Source organism: Artemia sp. Qi Xiang Cuo, chromosome 10 (genome assembly GCF_049724085.1).
Source record: "Artemia sp. Qi Xiang Cuo chromosome 10, ASM4972408v1, whole genome shotgun sequence".
NCBI classification, from domain to species: domain Eukaryota; kingdom Metazoa; phylum Arthropoda; class Branchiopoda; order Anostraca; family Artemiidae; genus Artemia; species Artemia sp. Qi Xiang Cuo.
The window spans coordinates 64,922,320-64,946,644 of NC_142803.1; the positions used below are offsets into that span (position 1 = coordinate 64,922,320).

General features: G+C 33.5%; 1 protein-coding gene across 1 annotated transcript in view; it reads right to left on the minus strand.

Annotated features, from left to right (window-relative positions):
• Nucleotides 1-24,325, minus strand: part of LOC148948040 (uncharacterized) — a 183,430-nt gene that overhangs the window by 85,887 nt on the left and 73,218 nt on the right. The window contains exons 7-9 of the mRNA XM_089096069.1: nucleotides 19,289-19,436; nucleotides 10,092-10,271; nucleotides 8,740-8,801 (exon numbers count right to left, since the gene is read on the minus strand). Of these exons, the coding sequence (XP_088952195.1) occupies nucleotides 8,740-8,801; nucleotides 10,092-10,271; nucleotides 19,289-19,436 (390 nt within the window). The remainder of the gene's footprint in view (nucleotides 1-8,739; nucleotides 8,802-10,091; nucleotides 10,272-19,288; nucleotides 19,437-24,325) is intronic.

Genomic DNA, 24,325 nt, shown 5'->3' on the forward strand with positions numbered 1-24,325 from the left:
AAAATTGCAACCCCATAATTTCGATCAGATACATTTTTGGAAATGAGAGCGTGGAGGAGGGGAGGGGGTTAGTTACAGAACCATCACTTTTGGTTTCTAAAAAAAAAAGAGAAAAATTAACTTCTTCCAAAGCTTATACGACCACCGCTTCCATATAGCCGTGTATGTCTCCAGGACATAACTTACAACCCTTACCCCCCGATCTGAGGGGTTGTGACAACTCTGGAACCATTGGTATATGCTCTGTTGACTATTCTGAATAAAATGGCTACCTCAAAATTTCGATCAGATGCACTTGGAAGAAAAAAAATATGTAGGGGGGGGGACTAGATTAGTTTTGACTTTTGAAAAAGGACAAATGAACTTCTGAATTCCAATCAAATGAACCCACTCCGAAGTTCATACGACCACCCCTTCCATAAAATCTTATATGTAAATAAAGAGCAACTAGCATAACTTATAGCCCTTGTCCTGAGGACTAAGGGGGGGGGGAATTGACGTCCCCAAAGACGTAATTACTGGACATTTCAACTATTTTGAACAAAATGCCTATTATATAATTGTGATAGGATGTGTCTGGAGAGATAATGGGGGGGGGGGCTGGTTGCCCTCAAGTCGCTTTTTACTATTAAAAAGGTCAAAAACTTTTTTATTTCCAATTGAATGAGCTCCTTTCAACTCCTTCTATATAAAGTACCTTGGTCAGAAAAAAATGTTGTGCCGCCATTATTATTTACTTAAGTAGCACTATTGCGCTACCTATGATATGACAAACATGAAGTAGAATGGATTTTGATCTATTTCCGTTTATCATTTAATGTGCTACAAAAAGACAACTTGAAGAGCGAGGATTGGAAAACTTTATACATCAGAGCAGAATTCATAGGATTCAGAGGAAAAATCCCCCTCTTGTCGTTATTTAAATACACACCATTGATAGCGATAAAAACGAAACAGAAAAATCTACCGATTAAGTAGTTATACTCAGCTGTGCAATTAGTCTGTTACTTTTTCCGTCTTACTAGATTGTCATAAATTTTAATCGTAAGACAGCCTTTTGAACAATCTTACTTCGAAATCCCTCGAGAATCCGAAATTCTCTATTAGATTATGGCTTGTAATCATGAACTATCAATAAAATATTTGATTACATAAGATCTGACAATCAGGATTTAGACTTTCTTTTGGTTTCCATTTACTATTTATTATGTTAGAAGAAAAGGGGAAGGGGCTATTGAATAATTCGTAAGCTTCAAAAGAGAACTCGGGAGTTTTAATAGAAAAATCAACCCCTTCTCGTTATTCAACTACGGATCCCGTTGATCAAGATGAAAAAAAAAAACAACACGGATTCAATTCTTTTGCTCAACAGCGAAAATGGGGTATTATCTTTTCTCTTTGACTATAAATCCCACGTGTTAGACATCCCTTAGAAGTCTTGAAGTCGTAAAAATCCGTCTGCAAAACTAAAAATCTCTCGTTAAAATCAGGTTTTAGCTTTTACTTCTCGAGTTTCAAAAGGGAAATGAATTTCAGCTTACATTGCCTGACCTTCTTATATACTTTTGATCAAAAAACTACTTAGTGGTAAAAAACTAAGAAAGTTGATGAGATTGATCTAAGAGAATAAGTTTGTAATACCAAGGTAGAATATACGTTATAGGTCTGCTTAACAAGACCTGGCACCACTTTACCATGGATAGAATTCTTTTTTATATGATGTTTGAGGCCAAATTTTCGTCAAGTTCGTCTTGCTAGTTTTAATTCTCGGCGCGTTCATATTAACCTTCCATCTATCATTAGAAGTTGAGAGGAAATATTAAGCTAGTTTCCCGCGCACTGACATTAATTGGTATAAATTCTGCCATAAAGCAACTTTATGGCTCTACTTAATGCCTGAGAAAATTATGATATATTTATCACTAAATTACGGTATTCTGCTGCATAATGCGGTATAGGTGGTAGCACGGACCTGCACTGAACCTGTCAATTCTCAAACTCTAAAGATTATTATCCATAATTTATGAAGAATTTTCTCCCATCCAATTAAACTACTTTATCCTTTCAGTGCTCAAATGTGGAATTCCTCTTCTTTTTACAACTTCCTGCTCACTTCTCAGAAAAGGCAAAATCAGCACAATGAGCACTTAGCTTTAAATAAATTTCTCTCACTAGGGTAAGCAATTGCTGACATCTTTAGCGAGTGAAAATTAAGGCCCAAAAAGGTTGATTCTGACTCAAATAGAGTATATGTCCAAACATATGCGCGGTACGTGCGCAACTACCACGGCGCGGGACCATTCTCACTGTTTTGATCACTCTTATGTCTTTTAGAAATAATTTTAAGTTATCCTGCGATTATTAAACTTACTGCTCTGAAATTTTTCAAATGTATTTAAAACAAAAGTCAGGATGGCTTCCTACTTAAATGAAAATAATGAGTGCTCTCGTTCTTTTTAAAGCTAAAAGGCAATACTTTACAGGAAACTTGCATGAGTTTAGTTTGATTGCTTGGACCTTTAACTGAAATACAGTCAATTTAATAAAATATGGGGACAAAGTTTTCTCTCCAATTTGTCCAAATGTTTTGAAAGGTTTGACTATAGCTTAATTCACTGTAGTCAATTCAAGACCGTATCGTACCAGCAAAAAAAATTGCTTTGCAAACCAATTTATGGTATTGTTTATCAAATTAAAGTATATAAAATTGTACAATATCAAAATATAAAATGAAAGTTTACAAACCAAATTCTTTATTATACCACCAAAGATCAGTTCCCAGAGCATATAAACAATAATAAATCATGATTTACTGCCAACACTTTTCTCAGGACAAGAAGTGACTTGCACATAGTTAAAACCTCAAGAGAGTCTGAACATTTTTCTTGCCACGAAAGGGTTAATTTTGTGCTCATATATTCTATCACTGACGTGTTAATATTTCAACAAACAAAGTCTGGTGTTTTAAATATGACTTGTTAATAGTTTTGGATACTCATATCCGAGGGGCAGAGTTCATCAGACCATGTGATACTGATTTATTTATTCAGCTAGGAAGGTTGAGGCACTAGGGCAGGGAGTATGACTGGTGATAAATGAGGAGGGCTCTAAGACATGTTTAAATGCAAGATATCAGTGGTGGTGCTGCATAGCCTCGTAAAATCTAATAACGGAAATAGTTGTGATTAAGATAAATTTTATATTAGGTTACTGGAATCCTAATACTTGTGGGACTCGTTGAAAACCAAACGTGGCTGCAGCGTTAGCTGCAATATAGCAAAGAGCAAACAACAGTCGATAACAACCAAAAGTTTAAACTCACATTTAAAAAAAAAGAAACAACTATCTAGCAAAAAACAATTGTGGTTTATAGCTAATTCAGGAATAGTAGCCGCTATTTTGATTAATTTTAATATTAAGATGCTATTGCAAAAACAATTGGTATGAATCTCGAAGAAGAGCCTGAAATCACTCAAAAATAGCTTTGGAGCGAAACGAAAAATGCAAGAGTTAGAATTGGTTGGTGTTGAATTGTTGGCAACAGTTTTTAATTTCGGTGATTTTTTTTTCTGTAAAACTCGATTTTTGATCTGTGGATTGTATAAGGGTATGAATATAACCTTTTTGATTTGGGAATATTGTATAGACAAAAGAGTTACGTTATACCTTAAGGCTGTTTGATTATTTTTCTGAATAATAAATCTTATCTGTCCATTCATGTGACTACTCTATATATATACTTTTTTTTATTTTTTTCTCAGTAAGTAATAGTCTATTGTTCTTTGAAATTGAAATCATATGTCCCCCTAATTTACAAAAAGAGGTGCCTTGGGGGGATTAGCAAAGTGTATTATTATATGTGTATTGATTTTGAGTAAATCTTATCTTAGTTTAGAGTAAATTACAGCCCCTAAACATGAATCCCAAAGAAATTTAGTTTGTGTTGATAGTTATTATGTCTACATGCTGTTTTCTATACATTCGACATGATACCACCATCACAAAATACAATACGATGCCCAAATTGTCACCTTAGGTCGTTCTGAAGTTGAAAGGCTGGGAAGTTTGGACGTTTCAGCTTCTGAACTAACAGAATTAGCAAGCTACAGTTCAAAACATTTGATTATATTAAAGCACATTTTGTAAATCTATGCTTGAAAAGAACATAAAAAGAAGCATGGAATGGTAACAGAGCAGTGAATCCTATCTTATTTTCATTAATACAAAACACACAATAAACGAGTAATTGGGAACAAGGGAAAATAATAAAAATGGCATTAAACACGACCTTTCACCGATTTTTTTTATTTAAGAAGTAAAATATAGACAATAAATTTATTTAGGGGGAGGTATGGGCTACAGGGTACCACGAGGCAATGATAATACACGCGGAATGGATTGCTAGAAAGGCTGGGATTGCCCTAGCACATTGTTATTCGCAGGATATGGAACCCCATGGTCCAGGAAGTACTACGGGCCATGGAATGTCACGGGCCATTAATTTCCCGTCATCTTTTCAATTAGTTTTGTCTTTTGCTTCAAAGGGTTAGTCCCATAGAAGTTTTTACCAGGTCTCTGCCTGTATGATGAAATAAAAATGGTGAATTAAAAAGTCATGCTACATCATCTACACTGAAAATAATTGATGATATAATTTTCCAAAAATCAAAGCATGTTTGCAAAAAAACTGTGTCCTTGCCAAGGTCGTATCAATCGATTTATAACAATGGATTCAATTCTCCTTATCTTTTTTGCAAGATCAAAAACCTTTCATCTCGATGCACAGTAGATTTGTAACCTACAGAAAAGCACCTGTTAATATTCCCTCTTAAATTTTCATACTCATTATCAGCACACCATGACCCATCCTAATAAAATTAAACATCTACTAATAATTCCTTCGAATTCGAACTACTGTTATAAAATACATCTAAACTTCCACCTTGTACCCATTCAGTCGATATTGCTCAACAATAATCAATCTATCGATTGGCAGTATTTTTCATACGTATAATTTAGTCTAGGTGCGCTGAAAATTCGGAGGGGGAATCTTTCAAAGTAAAAAAGGGTAATTATTGGTAGGGGAACCAGCCGTGGTTCCACTTCTATGTCGCACAATAAAATTATCAGCATGACGAATCTCATAACTATGTAGTGGCCTATTGCCACTAAAATAGCCAAGAAAACATCAGGACTTACAGATTTCCAACATTGGCATGCAAATATTCCTAACTCGTAGTCACGCAACTGTCCTACATTAAGCACTGGTAATATGTTGAAGCAAGTTGAAGTACTGGTGACAACTTCTAACTAGCCTCCAATTTTCGCGACAACATGTTTTATTTGAATATGGCTACTCAAATTTTCTGCAGACACTTTGTCTGGCCCGAAAACCATATTTTTTTTTGTGCCCCGAAATGCACTTTTTGTTCCAGGTCAAAGTTATTATTTTTTAAATGTTGGAAGGCTTCCTTTGTATTTTGTATTCGACAGAGAATTATCATCGCAAGTCTAAACAATAATTTTTGTATATTACGGCTCCATATTTTATTTGAAATAAATAGTGCATTAGAATTCACCGCAAAGACACTTCGTGTGTTAGAAAAACCAGACATTCTTAAAACCAACAAATACTTTTGCTTTATCCTTTAGTCAAAGATCATCCACCGAAATCATATACTATATTCAGCAATTTCTCGCAAATGTATATAAAATCTTGGTAATTGAGCATTGCTTGTGCCATCTTCGAAGAAAGAGCAAGAATTTAAATTTTTTTTAATTTATAAAAAACAATTTACAGGTTTTAAAGGAACAGATATATTAACATAGGGCCTATTCAGAGGAAGGATTGACCAGTTTGTATGAATAGAGAAATGAATTTATGAGACATTTAAATTTGCAAAAATGTTTTGAAAAATGTGATCCAATTTATTAAACTGATCCAAAAAAGCAAGCTAATGTAGTAAAACTACATCAAAAATTTTTGAACAGAAATTTTTATTTTCAATCCAATTCTAAAATAACAGCTGCAGGCAAAATGGCTAAACTGAAGGGGTACTGAAATGGATTTTTAGCAAATCCTTACAACAAACTGAAAGTATTTAATTTGCTTCTAGAGAATTCTGAAATGTGGAAAAGAAATGCTATTTTAAACAATTTGTACCAACGTTCTCTTAAACTGAAAGCAAAACTTTTGTCAGTTTTCAATCAGGCTCGGTTGGGGGGGGGGGGGGGGGTGGCTGGGCCGCTTCCAAAAGTTTTTTTTTTCATTCTTGACCAAATTATCAAGTAACTTCTTTCTGATCCCCCTCCCTTCTCCGATAGCAAGCGTATATGCACCGTTTTTTTACAAATATTTCGTAAGCCAACAGTAGACAAATTTTAATGTCTGTATTGATATGATATCATACGTTATTGTATTCTTATCTTATCTATTCTTACTGGAGGATTTTTTTTAATGCAATGTAGCCTGAATTGCTTTCTTTAAGGGTTATTTCTGTATTCCAGTTTAAAAGGGACCTTCCAGATATGTCAGTATCACGATTAGACAAAAATAGAAAAAAAAACTTGAAAACGTTGTTGCAATTCTGGCTACTAATCCCGTTCCAACAGCAAATAAAGAGGAGAATGCAATCGAGGATACTACTGTTTCAGCAGAAAATCATAGCCAGGTTGGATGTGACTCTTTCGTGCACCAAATAACCAAACACCACAATAACCAAACACCAAATAATACCCAAAAATATGACCAAATAATATCCAGTCACATTAACTATTAAAACATGCTATCATTAAACGCATTATCGTTTATGTTAGAGGCTAGCTTTTGCCTTTTCTTTGTTATTTGCCTTAAGGATTTTATTGATTAGTAAAAGTTTATTTATTTTTAGAAAGAAAATAAATAATATTTTCATAATTTCACCCCTGATTTACGAATTTTCTCACTGACTCCGTGTGATGTTCGTAAATCTCACTTGTTTTTGTAGCTTTTCTTTGGAAACCAAGAAAGTATTTTGCATGAACACAAACAAAAAAATTTATGAGCATCTAAACTTCACTGAAACTAGACTTATCATTTTCGAATAGGCATTTATAGCACCTAACTTCACGAAATAAGCTTAGTCATTCTTCATTTTTTATCAACGTTGTTTAGATCGTTCAAAATTATTTCATATTCCAATATGTGTTTAGGACGTTCAACTACTGACCTTGTTTTAGAGTTGATCCTGAGTTCCTGACAGTGTTGCACCGCTTAAATGGTTCACATGTATGCTAATTACTTGCATTATCTGAAAGTTATCTATGTTTGTGTCTGTTATTTAAGTTGTTCTAAACGGTTATATTGCCTGTTAGTTTCTTCTAAGAAAGGGTGTACATATCAGAAATTGAGGGTTATTTTCAGACACTTCTATTTAAATTAAAAGCAGAAAATAGAGAAAGTTTTTAGTTTCACAGAAAGTTCTTAATTTTAAATTTCATTTAGATTTTTAACTGCGAAGCTTTAAAAACAGAAAGTTTCCAATTTAAAAATTGATAATGTGTTTAAAATAAATTTTTATCTTACCCTGGCGATTATATAACGGTTAATTAGAATGTTTCTACTTGTAAATAAATAAAAAATATTTTAAACATTCTTAAATCAAAGATTTTTACTGGCAACTTTTTCGTGCATAACTAAAAGTGATCTTTAAGACACAGTTTTTTTTTTAGATTCAAAAACACCTTCAAAGACTCTTCTGTTTTAGAATAATAGAGGAAAACACTTTTGTACTGACATTGTCTGTCCCCGCGGCTGTGACCCTACTAACCTCATTAAAGAAGACATAGAAACACATATCAAAGGCCAAGGGATGAGGCCAGGGGACGAGCCAACATCACTCACAGCAAAATGATTTGATAAGGGGGTATACAATTTAAGACTACCAAATCAATTGTAAATTGCCAAATTAAGTGTCTCATAAGAATACAGGTTAATAAGGATTTTCTTGGCATATAATACCTGGCATTTATCTCCGCGTAACGTGATCATTTGATGCAAATCAAAATTATTCATGGTGCCAGAAGGAACCATCCGTCCTGAAAGGGTTAAATATCCTCATCTTTTTCTCCTTAATGCAAAAAATAGAGTTTTTCTTTTACCACAAGTTGGTATTTTATTGAGATTTTTAAGCAGTGTTTGTTAAAACAGTTGTTTATTATAGAGTTCTTGTACTGTACAATTAAGAGGTCCCCGAAAATAATGTGAAACTCTATTTCTCTGACATTAGAGTTTTTGAAAAATTTTGCCTTGTTTTTCTGAAATCATATATTTTATGTGGCCCTAAATAATGACTCTAATGAAAAAAAAAATAACGTTAGGTTTTGCCTTTGAAATAAAGGCCTCTGAAGTTTTAAGTCCTTTTTAAAACAAAAGTTATTGCTCGTTTTTTCGGGTTTTTTTTTGAAAAAAGATTGCCGCATATTATGAAGTTCTTTTGTTAAATTAATGTCAAAAGCGAGTTATACTTTAAAAAATTCTATAGTTCATATTTTCAAAATGCTATTTTAGACTTCAGGTTAGTAATGCGTGTTTGAAGCATATACTTTTTTAGAAACATCTTGGTCGCTTACATCAAGAAAAATTAAGTGATTATTATACCGCAAGGTAATGTAGAACAATTTCAAATTTGCTGTCTTTTTTACTCTAGGGTCTAAGGCTATTTTGCACATATAACGTTTTTGAAAATGCAAGTTACGAACCTTTGGAGGTGCAAAACTTGGTCTAGTGGTGTCATCTTTAACAGTGTATGTACTTCGTTTTGCTAGAATACCTTTTTACATTAATTTCACACAACAGTGCTTTTGTTTATTATAGAGTTGGTATTTTTTAAGATAGTCGTCCTTGTAAGCTATACATAGATAATTCCCGAGAACACAAAACCTTTCCATGTATAACTAAAATTAAATAAAATACTGAAAAGCGTATAAATCTTCGAAGATTTAGCCCATTTTCTTTTAGTCTTAAAGGGAAATACAAGGTACCTTTAAAAATTACTCTGTTATTAATGCATTGGAGCCTATTTCTTTATGGAGCCAAACAATGACGCAAGACAATTCAAATACATATCTATTGTCGTTAGTAAATTTAGATACATGTGTTCTATAAACAAACGAGGCGGTTTTTTTCACATTTTTTTTCTCCTAGAAAGATGTTCACAGTCTGACAATTGCAATTTATTTTCTACTATTACTTCTTCTTGTTAGTGTTGATTGCCGAAATCTGACAATAGCTATTTTATATCCTCGAATTTCAGAATATTAGAAGTTAAAAACATAAATAAAAGAAAAAGTCTTATATTGTTCTTCAATCTAATTTGCTAGTGTCTAGTCAGGGAAAATCAAAGTGAAATGTTATTTTAATAGCTATTAAATATCCTCGAATTTCAGAATATTAGAATGTTAAAAACAGAAATAAAAGAAAACGTCTTATATTGTTCTTCAATCTAATTTGCTAGTGTCTAGTCAGGGAAAATCAAAGTGAAATGTTATTTTAACTTATGATTTGAAGTTAGGAATTACAAATAGCTTTATACTTACATTTGAATTTATATTGAGATGCATACTAAATCATCACAGACCAAAATAAGGAAAAAACACTTTTGAAATAAGTTGTGGACTTGCAGTATCAACTACAAGGGGTTCAGAGAACAAATTGACAAAGACCATTAAAGAATCATCAAAGGAAACAAATCCTTGCAAAAAAAACAACAAAAAATTTACTATCAGCGATTTTAATACACTCGTTTTACGACTGCTAGCAACAATTTACAATTATTTACTTGTTAAAGTTTCGAACGTTTCCAACTAGTCCAGTTAGAATTATATGTTATTTTTTTAACATAATTGGCAACAAAACAGAATCACAATCAGCTACAAATTTGTCGATCGACATAGTCGGTAGTTCCGTCAAGCCTTTGCTTTACATTTCGTCAACCTCCAAGGTCCAGGTTCCCATTAATCCTTACTACTAATACTGTGAGCAATGATTTTGACTCCGTACTCTTTTCTTAAAAAAGATATAAATTTCAAAGCTGTCATTTCCTAAGCTTGACAGTCATGACGTGGATCGGAGCTGAGACTAAGATTTCTATTTTCTCTCAGTAACAATCTTTCTTCTAAACGGCGGTATTCTGGGCAGGATATATCTATTCCTTGTATGCAACAAATATGTTGAAAATGTGGGGTCTTTCGTAAAGGTTTTCGAAAGTTTTCTTCAACACGAACAAAAATACCTATAACAAAAAAGAATAAATAACAGCTAGGCAATAACAATTGGGTGTCCATTTCTTTCGTTTTTTATGAGCAATACCAGCTAACTTACTCAAATGTAAGTGCAGTCTCTCGATGTCTAGGTCGTTTTCAAAGAAGTCTATTGATTTTACAAAATCGGTTTCACTTCTGCTTGCAATAAATTATAAAAACAAGCCTTTTCAACTGAAAGTAAAAAGCAACATGAAGACTTAAACAGAAGAGAAATTATTACTTATATAAGGGGGATTGCCCGCTCCGCAATACATCAATCTTCATACTAAATTTTTTAATACTTTTAAAAAAGCTTTTAATTCGAAACAAACGGTCCTTGTGTTTCAGGAGTTGTTCTTAAAAAATTGGGACAAAAACTCAAAGGGAGGGGACAATCCTCTTATAAACATAATTATTTCTGTCCGTTTTTAGTTTTAACGTTGTTCTTTACTATCAGTTGTGAAAACTCATTTTTTCTATATTTCTGATCGTTTCTCAAATAATGGCGGGAATCCAGCTCCCTCAACACAGAAAATCCTACCATGAAAAGTTTGTCTCACGTAAAATCGCTCCCCCCCCCTACCAGAAACTTCCCCTAGGATAATTCCATCATTGGTGAAAATTCCCCAGAAAACTTCTTCGAAACAATTCCGCCTAAAAAATTCTCCTTAGAATACTTTCATTGAAAAAAAGCCTTAAATTTCTAATTGTTTTTTCAAATCATGCTGAAAAACCCCTTTCTGTTGGAATTTTTTCCCAGAAATCCCCCTTTTCAGTGAAAAATTGCTTCCACAGAAAATTCCCCCATTGAGAATTTCTTCTACAGAAAATTTCCCCATGAAGCACTTCTCCCGCGAAAAATTTTACCCCATGGAAAAATCTTCCCGACAATTTCCACACTAGTGAATATTTCCCCGGGAATACCCCCACATTTGAAAATGAGTTAGCAAAGAGAAAGTACGGCTAAATGAATGAAATTTTGTTTAGGAATTCTGGCAAATACCACCAGCGTGAAATTTTCCCTTGAAGTGCGACCCCCTGAAAAGTTCCCTCCACATAAAATTTCCTCCTTGGAATACCTGCCCCCCGCAAAAAAAAAGTCAGTAATTTTCAAAATAATAAATACTATATGTGAGCAACGAGTAAATTTCGTATCTTATAGCCCCCTCCCCAAAAACTACGGGGTGATACAACTCAAAGACATAAAACCTATCAACCGACCGTGCACCAATCTTAGGAATGAAATCTGTAAAGGTATAACATTTATATAGTTGAAGTTAAGGAAAATGGTTTGAAGCGCAGGGATTAACCGTCCTATTCTTTTATACATTTAGCCGAACATAGCGTAATCGCTGTCGTTTTCAACAGCTGTTCAATCCCCGTATTTCCCTACGTGAAACTTGAAACAAAATCTGGTACTAGAGCTAAAAAAATTCTACTACCTAGTTTTAAGCTATTCGAAGGGCTAATTTGCCAACCCTACACCACTGAGTGGTTGAGTAGTAGAAATTATGAAAATCCCTAGAACATGTCGGATGTGCCTTCAGGGAAGACAAAGGAATCCTCTTAAGAAGGGTCAGGATGACAGAATTAAATCAAATGGCTTTCTTAAACATTGAGATCGGATTTCTTTTTGGGGAAAAAAAGTAAGAAGGAGACTAGTTGCCATCCAGTTTTTTCTGTCACTTAAAAAGGGCACTAGAACTTTTGATTTCTGCCCAAGTGAGGCTTCTAGATCTTCCAAGACTTTCCGTTCTACACAATTACCAAGGAAAGAAAAAAAGAAGTAAAAAGCGATCTTTCTTCTTGAAAAAAAAAATACAAAGTTTCATATTTTGGATAGAGGAGCTTAAAGCCTCTAGACTAGGGTTCTCTGATATGCAGAATCGGATGATGCAATTTCCATTAAGAACATTTGACTTTTAAGGGATCTTGTCCCTATTAAAAAAAATCAGGCAAATTTTCTCAGGCTCGTATCTTTTGATGAATAAAACTGAACTTAGTGAATATTATATATTTGGAATTCGTAGAATGAGCCAATTCTTTCACCATATCCATTGTTGTCAAAGTTTCGTTTTCTAGAAGTGCGGTTACTATTCAGTTGAGTCAATCCTTACTTACAGTTCGTCACCATCAGCTGTTTGAAAAGCCACCACTTTTGTTCAACTGCAATGACATGTGTGAGTCTAGTTGGTGCAAACCACTCATTAATACAAGATTGCACTGTTTCACAAGTATCAATGGGGTTATAAACGCTCTCACAGTGTTTACTTCTGAAAAGTCTAATTATATAAATTTTAATTATATAAATTTAATTATGTAAATTCACACGGTAAGCGCAGTACATATAAGATTCTATCGACACATTCGACACAAAAAACCTTACATATGAAATACTAAGCTTTACAAAACTTCTGTAAATACATAAACTTTATTGGAAGAAAAAGCCAACGAAATACAATTCAAGAACTGACTTCTCTAGAAAATAAATAAGAGTCATAGCCGAAAGGAAGCTTAACCAAAAATAAAAAAAACTAACCATAGACATGGCGATTCTTGCTTTTTTAGCAGAAAACCACAAAATATTTTAAATAGTTTTACAATATAAGATGTTTAATCCTTTTTAATTCAATTAGCGTATAACACAAATAGTAAATTTTCTTTAAAGTCTTTTTTCATAGAAATATTATTACTTAAATTAAGTTTAATTTCTATTGCCTATCAAACAATTTGTTTAATAATACTACCACTAATACTACTGGGCAGCGTTAAGGCACCTGAGGCCAACATAGCTACGCATGTTCCTCCTCCGTCTTAATTTATTCAAAGCCTCCGTCTTTACACCCTCGCATGAAGTTATCAATTTTCCTTAATTCTTTCCTTATTATATCACCCTACCCTAACCGAAGACGACCTGCTCTTCTTTTGGCCTGCTTTTAACACCCAGATCATTACTAATGAGGATGGTGTTTTCAAAAGTATTGAACGGCTTAGAGCCGAATCAAAATCACCACAGAGATTATTAAAATTTAAAGTCTTGGTTATATTATCGTTATGTTGTTGCTTGCGTTTTTCCAAAGTTGGGTTGGCTGTACCAGAGAAATAGCTCCCGAAGTCGCATGGCATTTGATACATCCCTTTTGACGAGTAACTGAGATCTTCTCTTTACCAGAGTTAGGAAATTGAAGATTTTTTATTTATATCTAAAAACAACTTACATATTACTTGTGTACACTTTTTTTCGTAAAAATTTATGGTATGTAAGGAAGGTTGCTTACATTTGATGGTTTATTAGAAGCTTCATATTATAAAAAAAAGTTGATTTTAAGAGTGTCTTTTTAGCTAACGTACAATTGCATTATTAATAAACAGGATACTTTTGCCAAATGGAAGTAAGAAGCAACATTAAAACTTCAAACAAACAGAAATTATTCGAGGGAGGCTTCCTCAAGCCACTCAATTTACTTTTAAAGTCTTAAAGTTCTTTAATAAATACTTTTCATTCAAATTCCAAGAGCTTGGAGTTTGAGCAGTCTTTCATATAGAGCTGTGACAAAAAGTCAATTTTTGCATAAAAAGCGAAGGTTGAGGAAGAAGCAACTCGCATTTATGAAATGATTTCTGTATGTTTTAGTCTACAATGTATATGATATATATGGACAAATAATATATATGAACAATGAGAAAACTGCGTAGATTACAGCTCTCTCTCTCTATGGACTATGGGGAATCGTGAAATCTCCAAAGCCATTGGGCCAAAGCATAGTTGTTGAACCTTTCAACCTTACTGAATCAAATGCCTGTCTCAAAATTTTGATCAGATGTTTTTGGACATAAAAAAGTGCCTGGGAGGAGCTAGTTGCACTCCAATTTTTTGATCTCTAAAAAAAGGCACTAGAACTTTTGAATTCTTATCAAATAGGAATTTTATCCAAGATCAAATTTAGTATCCCTGATTCGACATTATCATTCCTGTCGACCAAAAAAAAAAAAAAATCCATGATCTTTCTACTGACAAAAATAAAAAGAAGCCATATTTGTAATATACAGAAGCTTGAAACACTTACAATAGTTCTCTCATATGCTGAATCTGATGCTGGGATTTTCATTAAGAGCACATCAATTTTTGTGGGTGATTCCGCCCCCCCCTTTTTCTAAAGTTGATCAAATTTTTCAGCCTCGTAACTATTGGCGGGTAGTATTGAACTTAATGAATGTTACACGTATAGGATTAGGATAAATGTTCGATTGTTTTGATGTACCTATTGATATCAATACTCTATTTTTTTTTTACTTTTGGTGTTACACACATAGGATGTTACACACATAGGATCAAGGATCACATAGGATTATCAATATTCTGTTTTTGTTTTTTTTTTACTTTTGGTTAGTATTGAGCTAAATCGCTCCTTTTTATATTTCGTTATTATGAACAGTTTGACTAGGGATGAGGAGTGTCCATTTTTGATGAATTACTCTCCCCCTCCCTTAAGCACCAGGATCATTATTCCTGGATTGATGTTAGAATATTGTACAATTTTAATTCACCATATCTTTAACAAAATTAATTACCATTGACAAAATAAAGTTAAAGGTGAAAGAAGATCTACATTTCAAATAAATTTTACTGCAAAGAAATTGTTTGTAATAATCTATATTTGAATGTTTCAAAAGGTAGAAGACCCATTTTTATTTGTGCCTGTTTTAAGTGTTTTCCCACAATTACTTTTGATTTTAAACCAGTAACAAGAACAAAAGTCTTTAAATCGTTTTTTAACGTTTTAACAAGAACAAAAGTCTTTAAATCGAAAGATTTTTTCCCTTCCTCAATCCCCTGGACTTCACGGTAAAGTTCTTTAGTGCTTTTAAAAAAGCTTCATTTTCTAATTTAATGACTGTTGTGTTTCAAAAATCGTTCTTAAAGAATCTGGACAAAAGTCAAACTTATGAATAAAAAGTGGGATAAAATCCCCCCTCCCCCTCATCCACATAGAAAATACCTCCCAGACAATTTCATCCTCGCTGACAATCCTTCAGGTTCTCATGGAAGATTCCACCTGAAAAATTTTCCACACCATAATTTCATTGGAAAAAAACTTTAATTTCTGATCATTTTTCAAATCTTATCAGAAATCCCCCTCTGTGGAAAGTGGTTCCAAGAAATCCCTCAACCTTCAGTGAAAAGTTGCTTTTATGGAGAATTTCTCTATGGAGTATCGTTTGCAGAACTCCCCCCCCCGCCCTACTCCCATGGAAAGATCACCCAGAAAATTCCAAACCCACTGACAATTTTCTCCAGAAAATCTCCAAATGTTATATTTATTCGTCAAAGACAACTGCAAAATTTTGCTGGAAAGCTCAACCCAAGAAACTTCCTTCCTCAAAGAGAATTCTCACCGTGGAAATCTTCCCCCCTACTGCCATGGAAAGATCCTCCAAAAAATTCCAACTCCAGTGACAATTTTCTCCAGAAAATCTCCACATATTATATTTATTTAGCAAAGACAATCCTAAAATATTTTTGGAAAGCTCAGATCAAGGAACTTTCTTCCCCAAAGAGAGTTCTCACCGTAGAAATCCCCCCTCCTCCCATGGAAAGATCCTCCAAAACAATTCCAACTCCAATGACAATTTTCTGGAGAAAATCTCCAAATATTTTATTTATTCGGCAAAGACAATTATAAAATTCTTTCTGGAAAGCTCAGCCCCAGAAACTTCCTTCGCCAAAGAGAATTCTCACCGTAGACCCCCCCCCCATATAGAAACTGTTTGTTTACTTCCCAATAACACATGAAGATTTAAATGTAAATAATGAGTAAATTTTGTAAAGTAAAGCCCTTTCCCCGGGGGGTGTGGGGGGTCATGATTACCTCAAAGGCATAGTCATTAGAGCTTTCAACTGTGTTGAAAAAAATGGCTATCTCAGAATTTTAATCAGACGATTTTTGGGAACCAGGGGAGCTAGGAGGGGGGCTAGCTGACCTCCAATCTTTTTGGCCACTTAAAAAGGGGAGTAGAACTTTTAATTTCTGATCAAATGAGCCCTCTCCTGGTCTTCTATGATCTCTGATTCGATACGATCACGAATGGGGAAAACAAACAAATAAACACGCATCCGTAATCTTTCTTCTGGCAAAAAACAAAAAATTCAAAATTTGGTATTTAAAAGCTAGAACCCTCTACAGTGATTATATTCTCTAATATTCAACTCAATTCAATTTTGTTCGAGAAAAAAACATAACACAAACATCAATAATAATAAAGATCCTAGAAGATAACTTTTTAAGGACCAAAAAAAGAAAAAATTAAAGTAACACTGAAAAAAAATAGAAGAATAAAACATGGGTAATTAAAGCAAATTGGTTAATAATGGAAAGATTAAATTATATTATCAAGTTTTGTTATATTTTTATACAACTTGAAGAAACTTGTGGCTAGTTCAACACTGGAGGGTATTTTGTTCCATTGAATAATAGATTTGTAAATGGGAGATTGCTGGGCAGCACTAGAAATGCATTTAGGGATTTTAAAGGCTCTATTGGATGAACGGAGACAGTGGGCTTCCGAATTATTAATATTATAATAGGTTAGGAGTTATGATGGAAGATTATTGTGGAAAGCAGAGTAAGCAAGCGATAAGTTTAGTTTTTGTATGATTTGATCAAGCGGACCTATGCCAAAATCTGAGTACAAATCATAAGTTGGATATAGACGGGGAAGCTAAAAAACGGCTTTAATGGTACAGTTTTTAGCAAATTTGTGTTTTTTAGGGTAGGACCGCTTTGTATTTCCCCAAACTGATCTACAATAAGAAAGGTAAGAAAAAATAAAGGAATAACAGGGAGTAACCAGGATGTCAGGAGGAAGAAAATAATTCACACGCTTGATTATAGCTACTTGTCTCGAAATTATTGCTGTGATGTAAGAAATATGATTAGAGAACGACAAGCATGAGTCAATAAACACACCAAGAAACTTGGCAACCTCCACTTGTGGGAGGATGTCGGAGGAGTACCTGAGACCAACAGCAGGTTGAATTACGTCTTTGTTGTAGGGGACTCTGATTAATACTATTTGAATTTTTTTGCTATTAATGGTCATGTTATTCGTAAAGCACCACGCGTGGAATCTGTTCAGAAGCACTTGGTCCGAGTTTATTTCCGAAGGTAAATTTGTGCCAGTGATGAAGAAGTTGCTGTCATTAGTAAATAGTACATGATACACTAAAGGGCCCAGGTCCAACATCATTGATAACAAGATCATTGATATATAGGAGAAATAAAATCGGGTATAGAACTGAGCCTTGCGGGACATCCCTACGAACCGGTAAGGGCTGAGAGGATACTCCACCTAGGCTCATACTCTGTACCATTCAAGATAGACAAGAGTCAAACCGAGAGAGGGGAACCCCGCGAATACCGGAAGTATTTAATTTACTTATTAAAATACTATGATCGACCGTGTCAAAAGCCTTAGAAAATCCCAAAATAAGTCCAATACAGTTTTTTAAGGTCGCGTTGTGAGCGTATGAACTGTGTGGCGTCAATTAGACCATGAGAAGTTAAAAATTTCGTCCTATAGCCATATTGGTGAGGAGAAATCAAAGAAACAGAGTGCTGACTGTCCAATAGAAAGGTAGACAGAGGTCTGAAGATGATTCTTTCGAGAACTTTGGATATAACAGGAAGAATTGAGATTGTACGATAATTACCTATCTCAGTTGGATCGCCCTTTTTAAAATTGTAATAACAATGGCTGACTTTAGTAGATCAGGGAAAACTCTGTATGTTAAAGATAGGTTGGCAATATGCTTGATGGGCTCGTAAACAGAAGGAGATATGGTCTTCAGGAGCTTATTACTTAATCCAAGACAGTCAGGTGTAAGACTATTAGGGAGAGAACCGATGATTTGAAGTACCTCATTGCTATCAGTTGGGCAGAAAAGCATGGATCTAGGATTCAAGCAGTGGAATAGAGCCTGTGAGGACGAGTGAGGATTAGGATGGAGAACATTAGACAAATAATTGTTAAATGCGTCAGGTGCATCTAAAGGGTCAATTAATTTGCCATTTGTGTCTTTAAGGCGAATAGTCACAGATTTTGGTTTTCTATTTTTTGAGAGTATATCATTAATAGTGGATCAAATCTTTTTCAGGTTTCCTTTGCAATTGAGAATTTTTGTATAATAATATTTTCTTCGCTTCGCGGATGAGTTTAGTGTATAAGTTTTTATAGTTTTTATAATTTGATGGGTCAATATCACTACTGGTCTTACAGGCTAACTTATTTAATTTGTTTTTACGATATGAGGAGACAATTCAAATAGAAAATTCAAAATTTTGTATATAAGAGCTAGAACCCTCTACAGTGATTATATTCTCTAATACACGGAATCTGATGGTGGGATTCTCATTAGAATTGCTTGTCGTTTCAGATGTGTTTTCCTACATCTTTCAGAAATTGGCCATATTTTCTCAGACTCGTAACTTTTGATGGGTAATACTAAACTCAAAAAGCTTTACATGTGTCAAATCAGCCTAAAAGTTCAATTTTTTTTATGAATATATAGAGGTTATGGTTATACAGATATGAAAACCCTACTTTTTAGAGTTTCTGTTATTACTGAGCCGCACCGCTCCCTACTTATATTTCGTTACCACGAACTGTTTAATAGATCTATTTTTAAGTCTAATTTCTTCATTTATGCTTTTGATTCAAACCTAAAAGAAATTAAACTACAGTGAAAGAAGAAATAAAAGTGCTAATCAAAAGCTTAAAAGTCTAAAATGAATAATAAACGTCAAATATATCAATATTAAGAGCTTATTAATAAATTCATTTTACTGTTTTAGATTCTTTATTTAGTTTTTAGGTTTCATAGTTTTAGTCTAATTTGAAGATAAAAGGCAAAGTTGAAAAATAGCATAAACATACGATCGGTAAAAAAAAAAAAATCAGAGTCAAGATAAAGATTAAAGATGAATTGATATTTGTATAGGTTACATACCTGAATCCTTTTTGGCTTTCGTTTGCATCTCAATTTGAGATTGTAACTTTGCAAGTTCCTGCTGTTGCCTTTCAGCAAATGAGCACATTAAGCCTAAATGACGACGCGTCAATTCTTCTTCATGTTTTTCAACTATATATTGCGTCCCCTAAAGCAAATGATTCAACTTTAATATGCAAACAATAAGATATAATATGCAAACAATATGATAAACCAGATATAAGATTGGGCTGTAATCAGAAATTGGCTAATTCAAAATCGCTCACTTGATGATGAGGAAAGAATTATACGACCGTCCATCAATTAGCTATAGCCTCTGGCTCAAGATCACCCGATATGGCGGTCAACCATTCCTGCCATATTTAGAAGATCCAAGTCTAAGTAAATATATAATTTATCATATTTTTTTTTCAGACTGGGTAAGTTTTGCTTTATGCATAAACTGTTGATAAGCGCAAAAAATAAATGCAAACCATCTAATTCAGCATACATTTATCTTTGCACAAAGGATACGGCCATACCTAACCCCAATATAATACAGAGCTGCGTGGAAAGCTATAGTCGTCTTCTAGCTAACGAAGTAATCTGCAAAATCAAAAATTTACCAATTTGATTATAAATACTTTTAAGGACTTTTTTATGGGGAATAAAATAACAACAATTTTTAGGTTAATTGAAAATGTTTTTTTTTATTGTTTTTTATTTGAGAAACTGCTTGAGACTTTTGTTCACTCTGAGACAGGGGAAGGTAGAGAATAAATGCTTTTCACTGATGCAATGCATCTCAAGCTTGTAATTCAAAACTTAATAGCACGATGCAAGATTGTTACCCAACAACTTCCACAAGTCACAAAAAAGGCTTTCTCTTTGCTTGCTGTTTTTGGAATCTGGGTCATGATTGGAATCATCATCCACTGCCCATGTACTGCGTTCAGAACACCCAAGCCCTTAACAGCACGCCAACCATACATCCTGTCCTCTGCTGGCAAACAACTAATGAACCGTTTCTGTAACAGTTTTTCAAAGTATGTAGCAAAATTATAACACGTGATATTCTTCAAAGACAAAACATAACGGCGATTGGTGAAAAATTTTGCAAAAACCAGGAAATATAAGAAAAGCTGATAAGAGATCATTTACCTCGATCAGTGGAAGTATTCTCGGAATGGTAAATATACCTTAGATAAGGCTTGTTATTTTAATTATTCAACGAATAATACTGGAATAACTGACAATGTAGTGGCCTAATCATCTGTTTTCAGAAAGTGTTCATAAGTAACTCAACATTATATTTAGTAGGTAAAACAAGCAGGAAGAGAAAAGCAATTAAATTTGGAAACCTCGAATCAATTAATTAATTAATTAATTTTATGTTATAAATATTTCTGTGTCTTTGAGAACTACATTTGGGTCTGCGTTTACTCTACCTTGAATCCACACTCGACTTTATTTAAAATACAGTTGATAGTAAAAGCTGAACATGACTCTTTGATATGTGTTTCTATATCTTCGTGAATGAGGTCAGCAATTTCACAGCCGTGAGGACAGACAATGGGAGTACGAGAGCGTTCTCCTCCATTATTCTAAAAACAGAAGAGCGTTACAAATGTCTTTTTACGTCTAGAAAACTGTCTTGTAGACCACGAAAATTATGAAAGAAAAAGTTGCCAATAAAATATCTTTAATTTGAGAAAGTATATATTATTTTTTTTTTCTTTTCTAGTGAAAACATTTTACCGAACCATTATATCACCATCAGGGTAAGATGAAAAGTAAATTTTAAACACAATATTTAATTTTTAAATTAAAAATGTCCGTTTTAAAACCTTTGAAATTACAAATTTAAACAAAATTTGAAATTAAAACTTTCTCTGCTTTTGTTTTGAATTTAAATAAAACAGTCTGAAAATGAACCTCAAAATCAATTATGTACAACCTTTCTTAGAAGCCACTGACAGGCAAGATAACTATTTAGAACAATCTATGTAATAGGAAAATAAGATTAATTTTCGGATAATGTAAGTAATTAGCATACTAGTGTAACCATTAAAGCCCTGTAGAATTGTCAAGAACACAGGAGAAACTCTAACGCAAGGTCTGTATTTGACTGACCCTTGACACATAAACTAATTCCAAACGATCTAAAGAATGTTCGTAAAAATATTATACGCAGCACAATACAACTGCCGAAGAAAAGAACGATTTTGGCACAATGTGTTTTTTATTTTTTTAATTTTTTTTGGGTTATTTGTTTGTTTTAGGCCAGGGCACTTCGTACCGAAGGAGTTGTCTTAGAAACTCAAGAAGAGCTCATTCGATTGGAATTTGAAAGGGCTAGTGTCTTTTTTAATAGTCGAAAGTGATTGGAGGGCAACCCCCCTCCCCTTTCAAGCCCATTATTCACCCAAACATATCCCAACAAAACTTTGAGATACCTATTTTGTTCAGCGTAGCTGAAATATCCGGAAATTCAGTTTTTGAAGACGACCATCCCCCCCCCCTCCGGCCCTCAGGGCAAGCATTGTAAGTTATGCCCTGGGGGCATATACGGTTTTTATACAAAGGGTAGTTGTATAAGCTTTGGAGGGAGCTCATTAGATCGTTAATCAGAAGTTGTAGTGCTCTTTCTAGGAGTAACAGTAATCTAAGGGCAGCTACACCCCTCCCCCCACACACACGTCGTATTTTCCCGAAGTGCATCCAATTGAAATTTTGCGACAGCCATTTTATTCAAAATTATCCAAAGTTCATATAACAAGTCTTTTGGGGTTGAAACAAACCCCCAGAGCCTGGGGATAAGGGTTGTAACTTCTGCCCCGGGGGCATTTAAGGTTTTTATGGAAGGGATAATTGTATAAAATTTAGAGGAGTCTCATTAGGTTGAAAATTGGAAGTTCCGGTTCTCTTTTAAGAGTCAAGAGTAATGTAGAGCAACTAGCCCCACCCCTTCCACTATCCCTCTTTTTTACCAAAAGAATCTGATCAACAAAAGATTCTGATTAAAACTGTGAGATAGCCATTTTGTTTAAAATAGTCGAAAGAAAATAAAAATTACCTCTAGGGTTGGCAAATCCCCCCAGAAGCCTGGGGCAAGGGTTGTACCTTATGCCCTGGGAACATCTAAGCTTTTAATGGAATTAATTTAAAAAAAACTTTCCAAAAAAAGGCCATTTTAAACTTAAGCACAGCAGATATAAATACCTTTTAAAATTCAAACTCAAAACGACTAGAAATTACTATTAAAGAATAAATGAAACCCAAAACGAACATAAATTAAATAAACAATCATAGAAAAAACATACAACAAGTAATGATATAAATGAATAAATAGATCTTAAAACGAGTAATGATTCGATTGAATATGGAAATCAAGCTTAAGACGAAAAAAAATATTTTCCTATTAAAGTACAAATGAAACTTAAAACGAACACAAATTACATAAACAATCAATGCAAACAAACATACAATAGATATTAATGTAAATTAATAAATAAATCTTAAAACGAGTGAAACTTAAACTCAACATGCAAATTAAGCTTGAAACAAACAAAAATCACCAGAAACAAGAGTTTGGGTATGACCTCCTTCTCTCACTGTAAAAGTCTAAAACCTACTGCGTCATTGGCGCTTTACTGAAAACCAATTTTGTGACAAATATTTTCTTTTGTACTTGTCTCTGAAAATAAACATTAAAATTATAGTAAAATTTTGAACTGATGAGCTTTCAGCAATTAACATCATTAGACATCAAATATTCAGTGTAATTTATTGGCTCTTTTTAAAGTTGTTAAAGACGAATATAGTTTTCCTACAAACAAGTGATTGGATACTGCCTTCTTTCCTAACTGTAAATAAAAACCAAAAGCCTACTGCGTCATTGGCGCTTAACTGAAAACGGATTATAACACAAGTACATTCTTTTCCAGTTCTTACAGCATTGAAAATAAAATACAATTACAGCGAAATAAATTCTTGAACTGATGGATCTTTCAACAATTAATATCATTATACATCAAATATTCAATTTGATGTTGTTAATACTTCCCAAAACTGTTCAAGACGTACATAGTTTTCAGTAAAGCACCAATGACGCAGTAGGTTTTAGACTTTTACAATAAGAGAAAAAGTTCATACCAAGACTCTGGTTTGTGGCGATTTTTGTTTTTTTCATGATTAATTTGCATGTTCAATTTAAGTTTCACTCGTTTTAAGATTTATTTATTAATTTACATTAACATCTATTGCATGTTTGTTTGCATTGATTGTTTATTTTATTTCTGTTCGTTTTAAGTTTCATTTGTACTTCAATAGGAAAAATTTTTTTCGTCTTAAGCTTGATTTTCATATTCAATCTAAGCATTACTCGCTTTAAGATTTATTTATTCATTTATATCATTACTTGTTGTATGTTTTTGCTCTGATTGTTTATTCAATTTCTGTTCGCTTTGGGTTTCATTTATTCTTTAATAGTAATTTCCGGTCGTTTTGAGTTTGAATTTTAAAAGGTATTTGTACCTGCTGAGCTTAAGTTTAAATGACCTTTACTTTTCTTTGAAAAACTAATTTTTTCGGAGTTTTTTTTTAAATTATTTTTTTTTCGTTTTTGATTGCAAAAAAATTTAAAGTTTTTAAAATATCCTTATTTCAAAATCAAACTTTTAAAAACAAATCAAATATTCATCAAAGTGTCAAAACTGGTATCAAAGTAACAATATCAAAGTGAGAAAATGGGTTTGTATCAGCCTCGGAGTTTTTATTATCTGATGTTAGAATTAATTTTAACAAAATGGCTATCTCAAAATTTGTATCTGATGGGTTTGGGGAAAAAGGGCGTGGGGAGACTAGATTAAGCTTCGGTCTCTTTTGACTCTTTAAAAGTGAAATAGAACTTTCTGTTTTCAACCAAAAGAGCCATCTCTGAAGTTTGTACGAGTATCCCTTCTATAAAAACCATATGAATCCCAAGAGTATAACTTACAACGCCTGTCCCTGGGAGGTTGTGTCGACCCTGGGGATTCAATATCTGATGGTTGAACT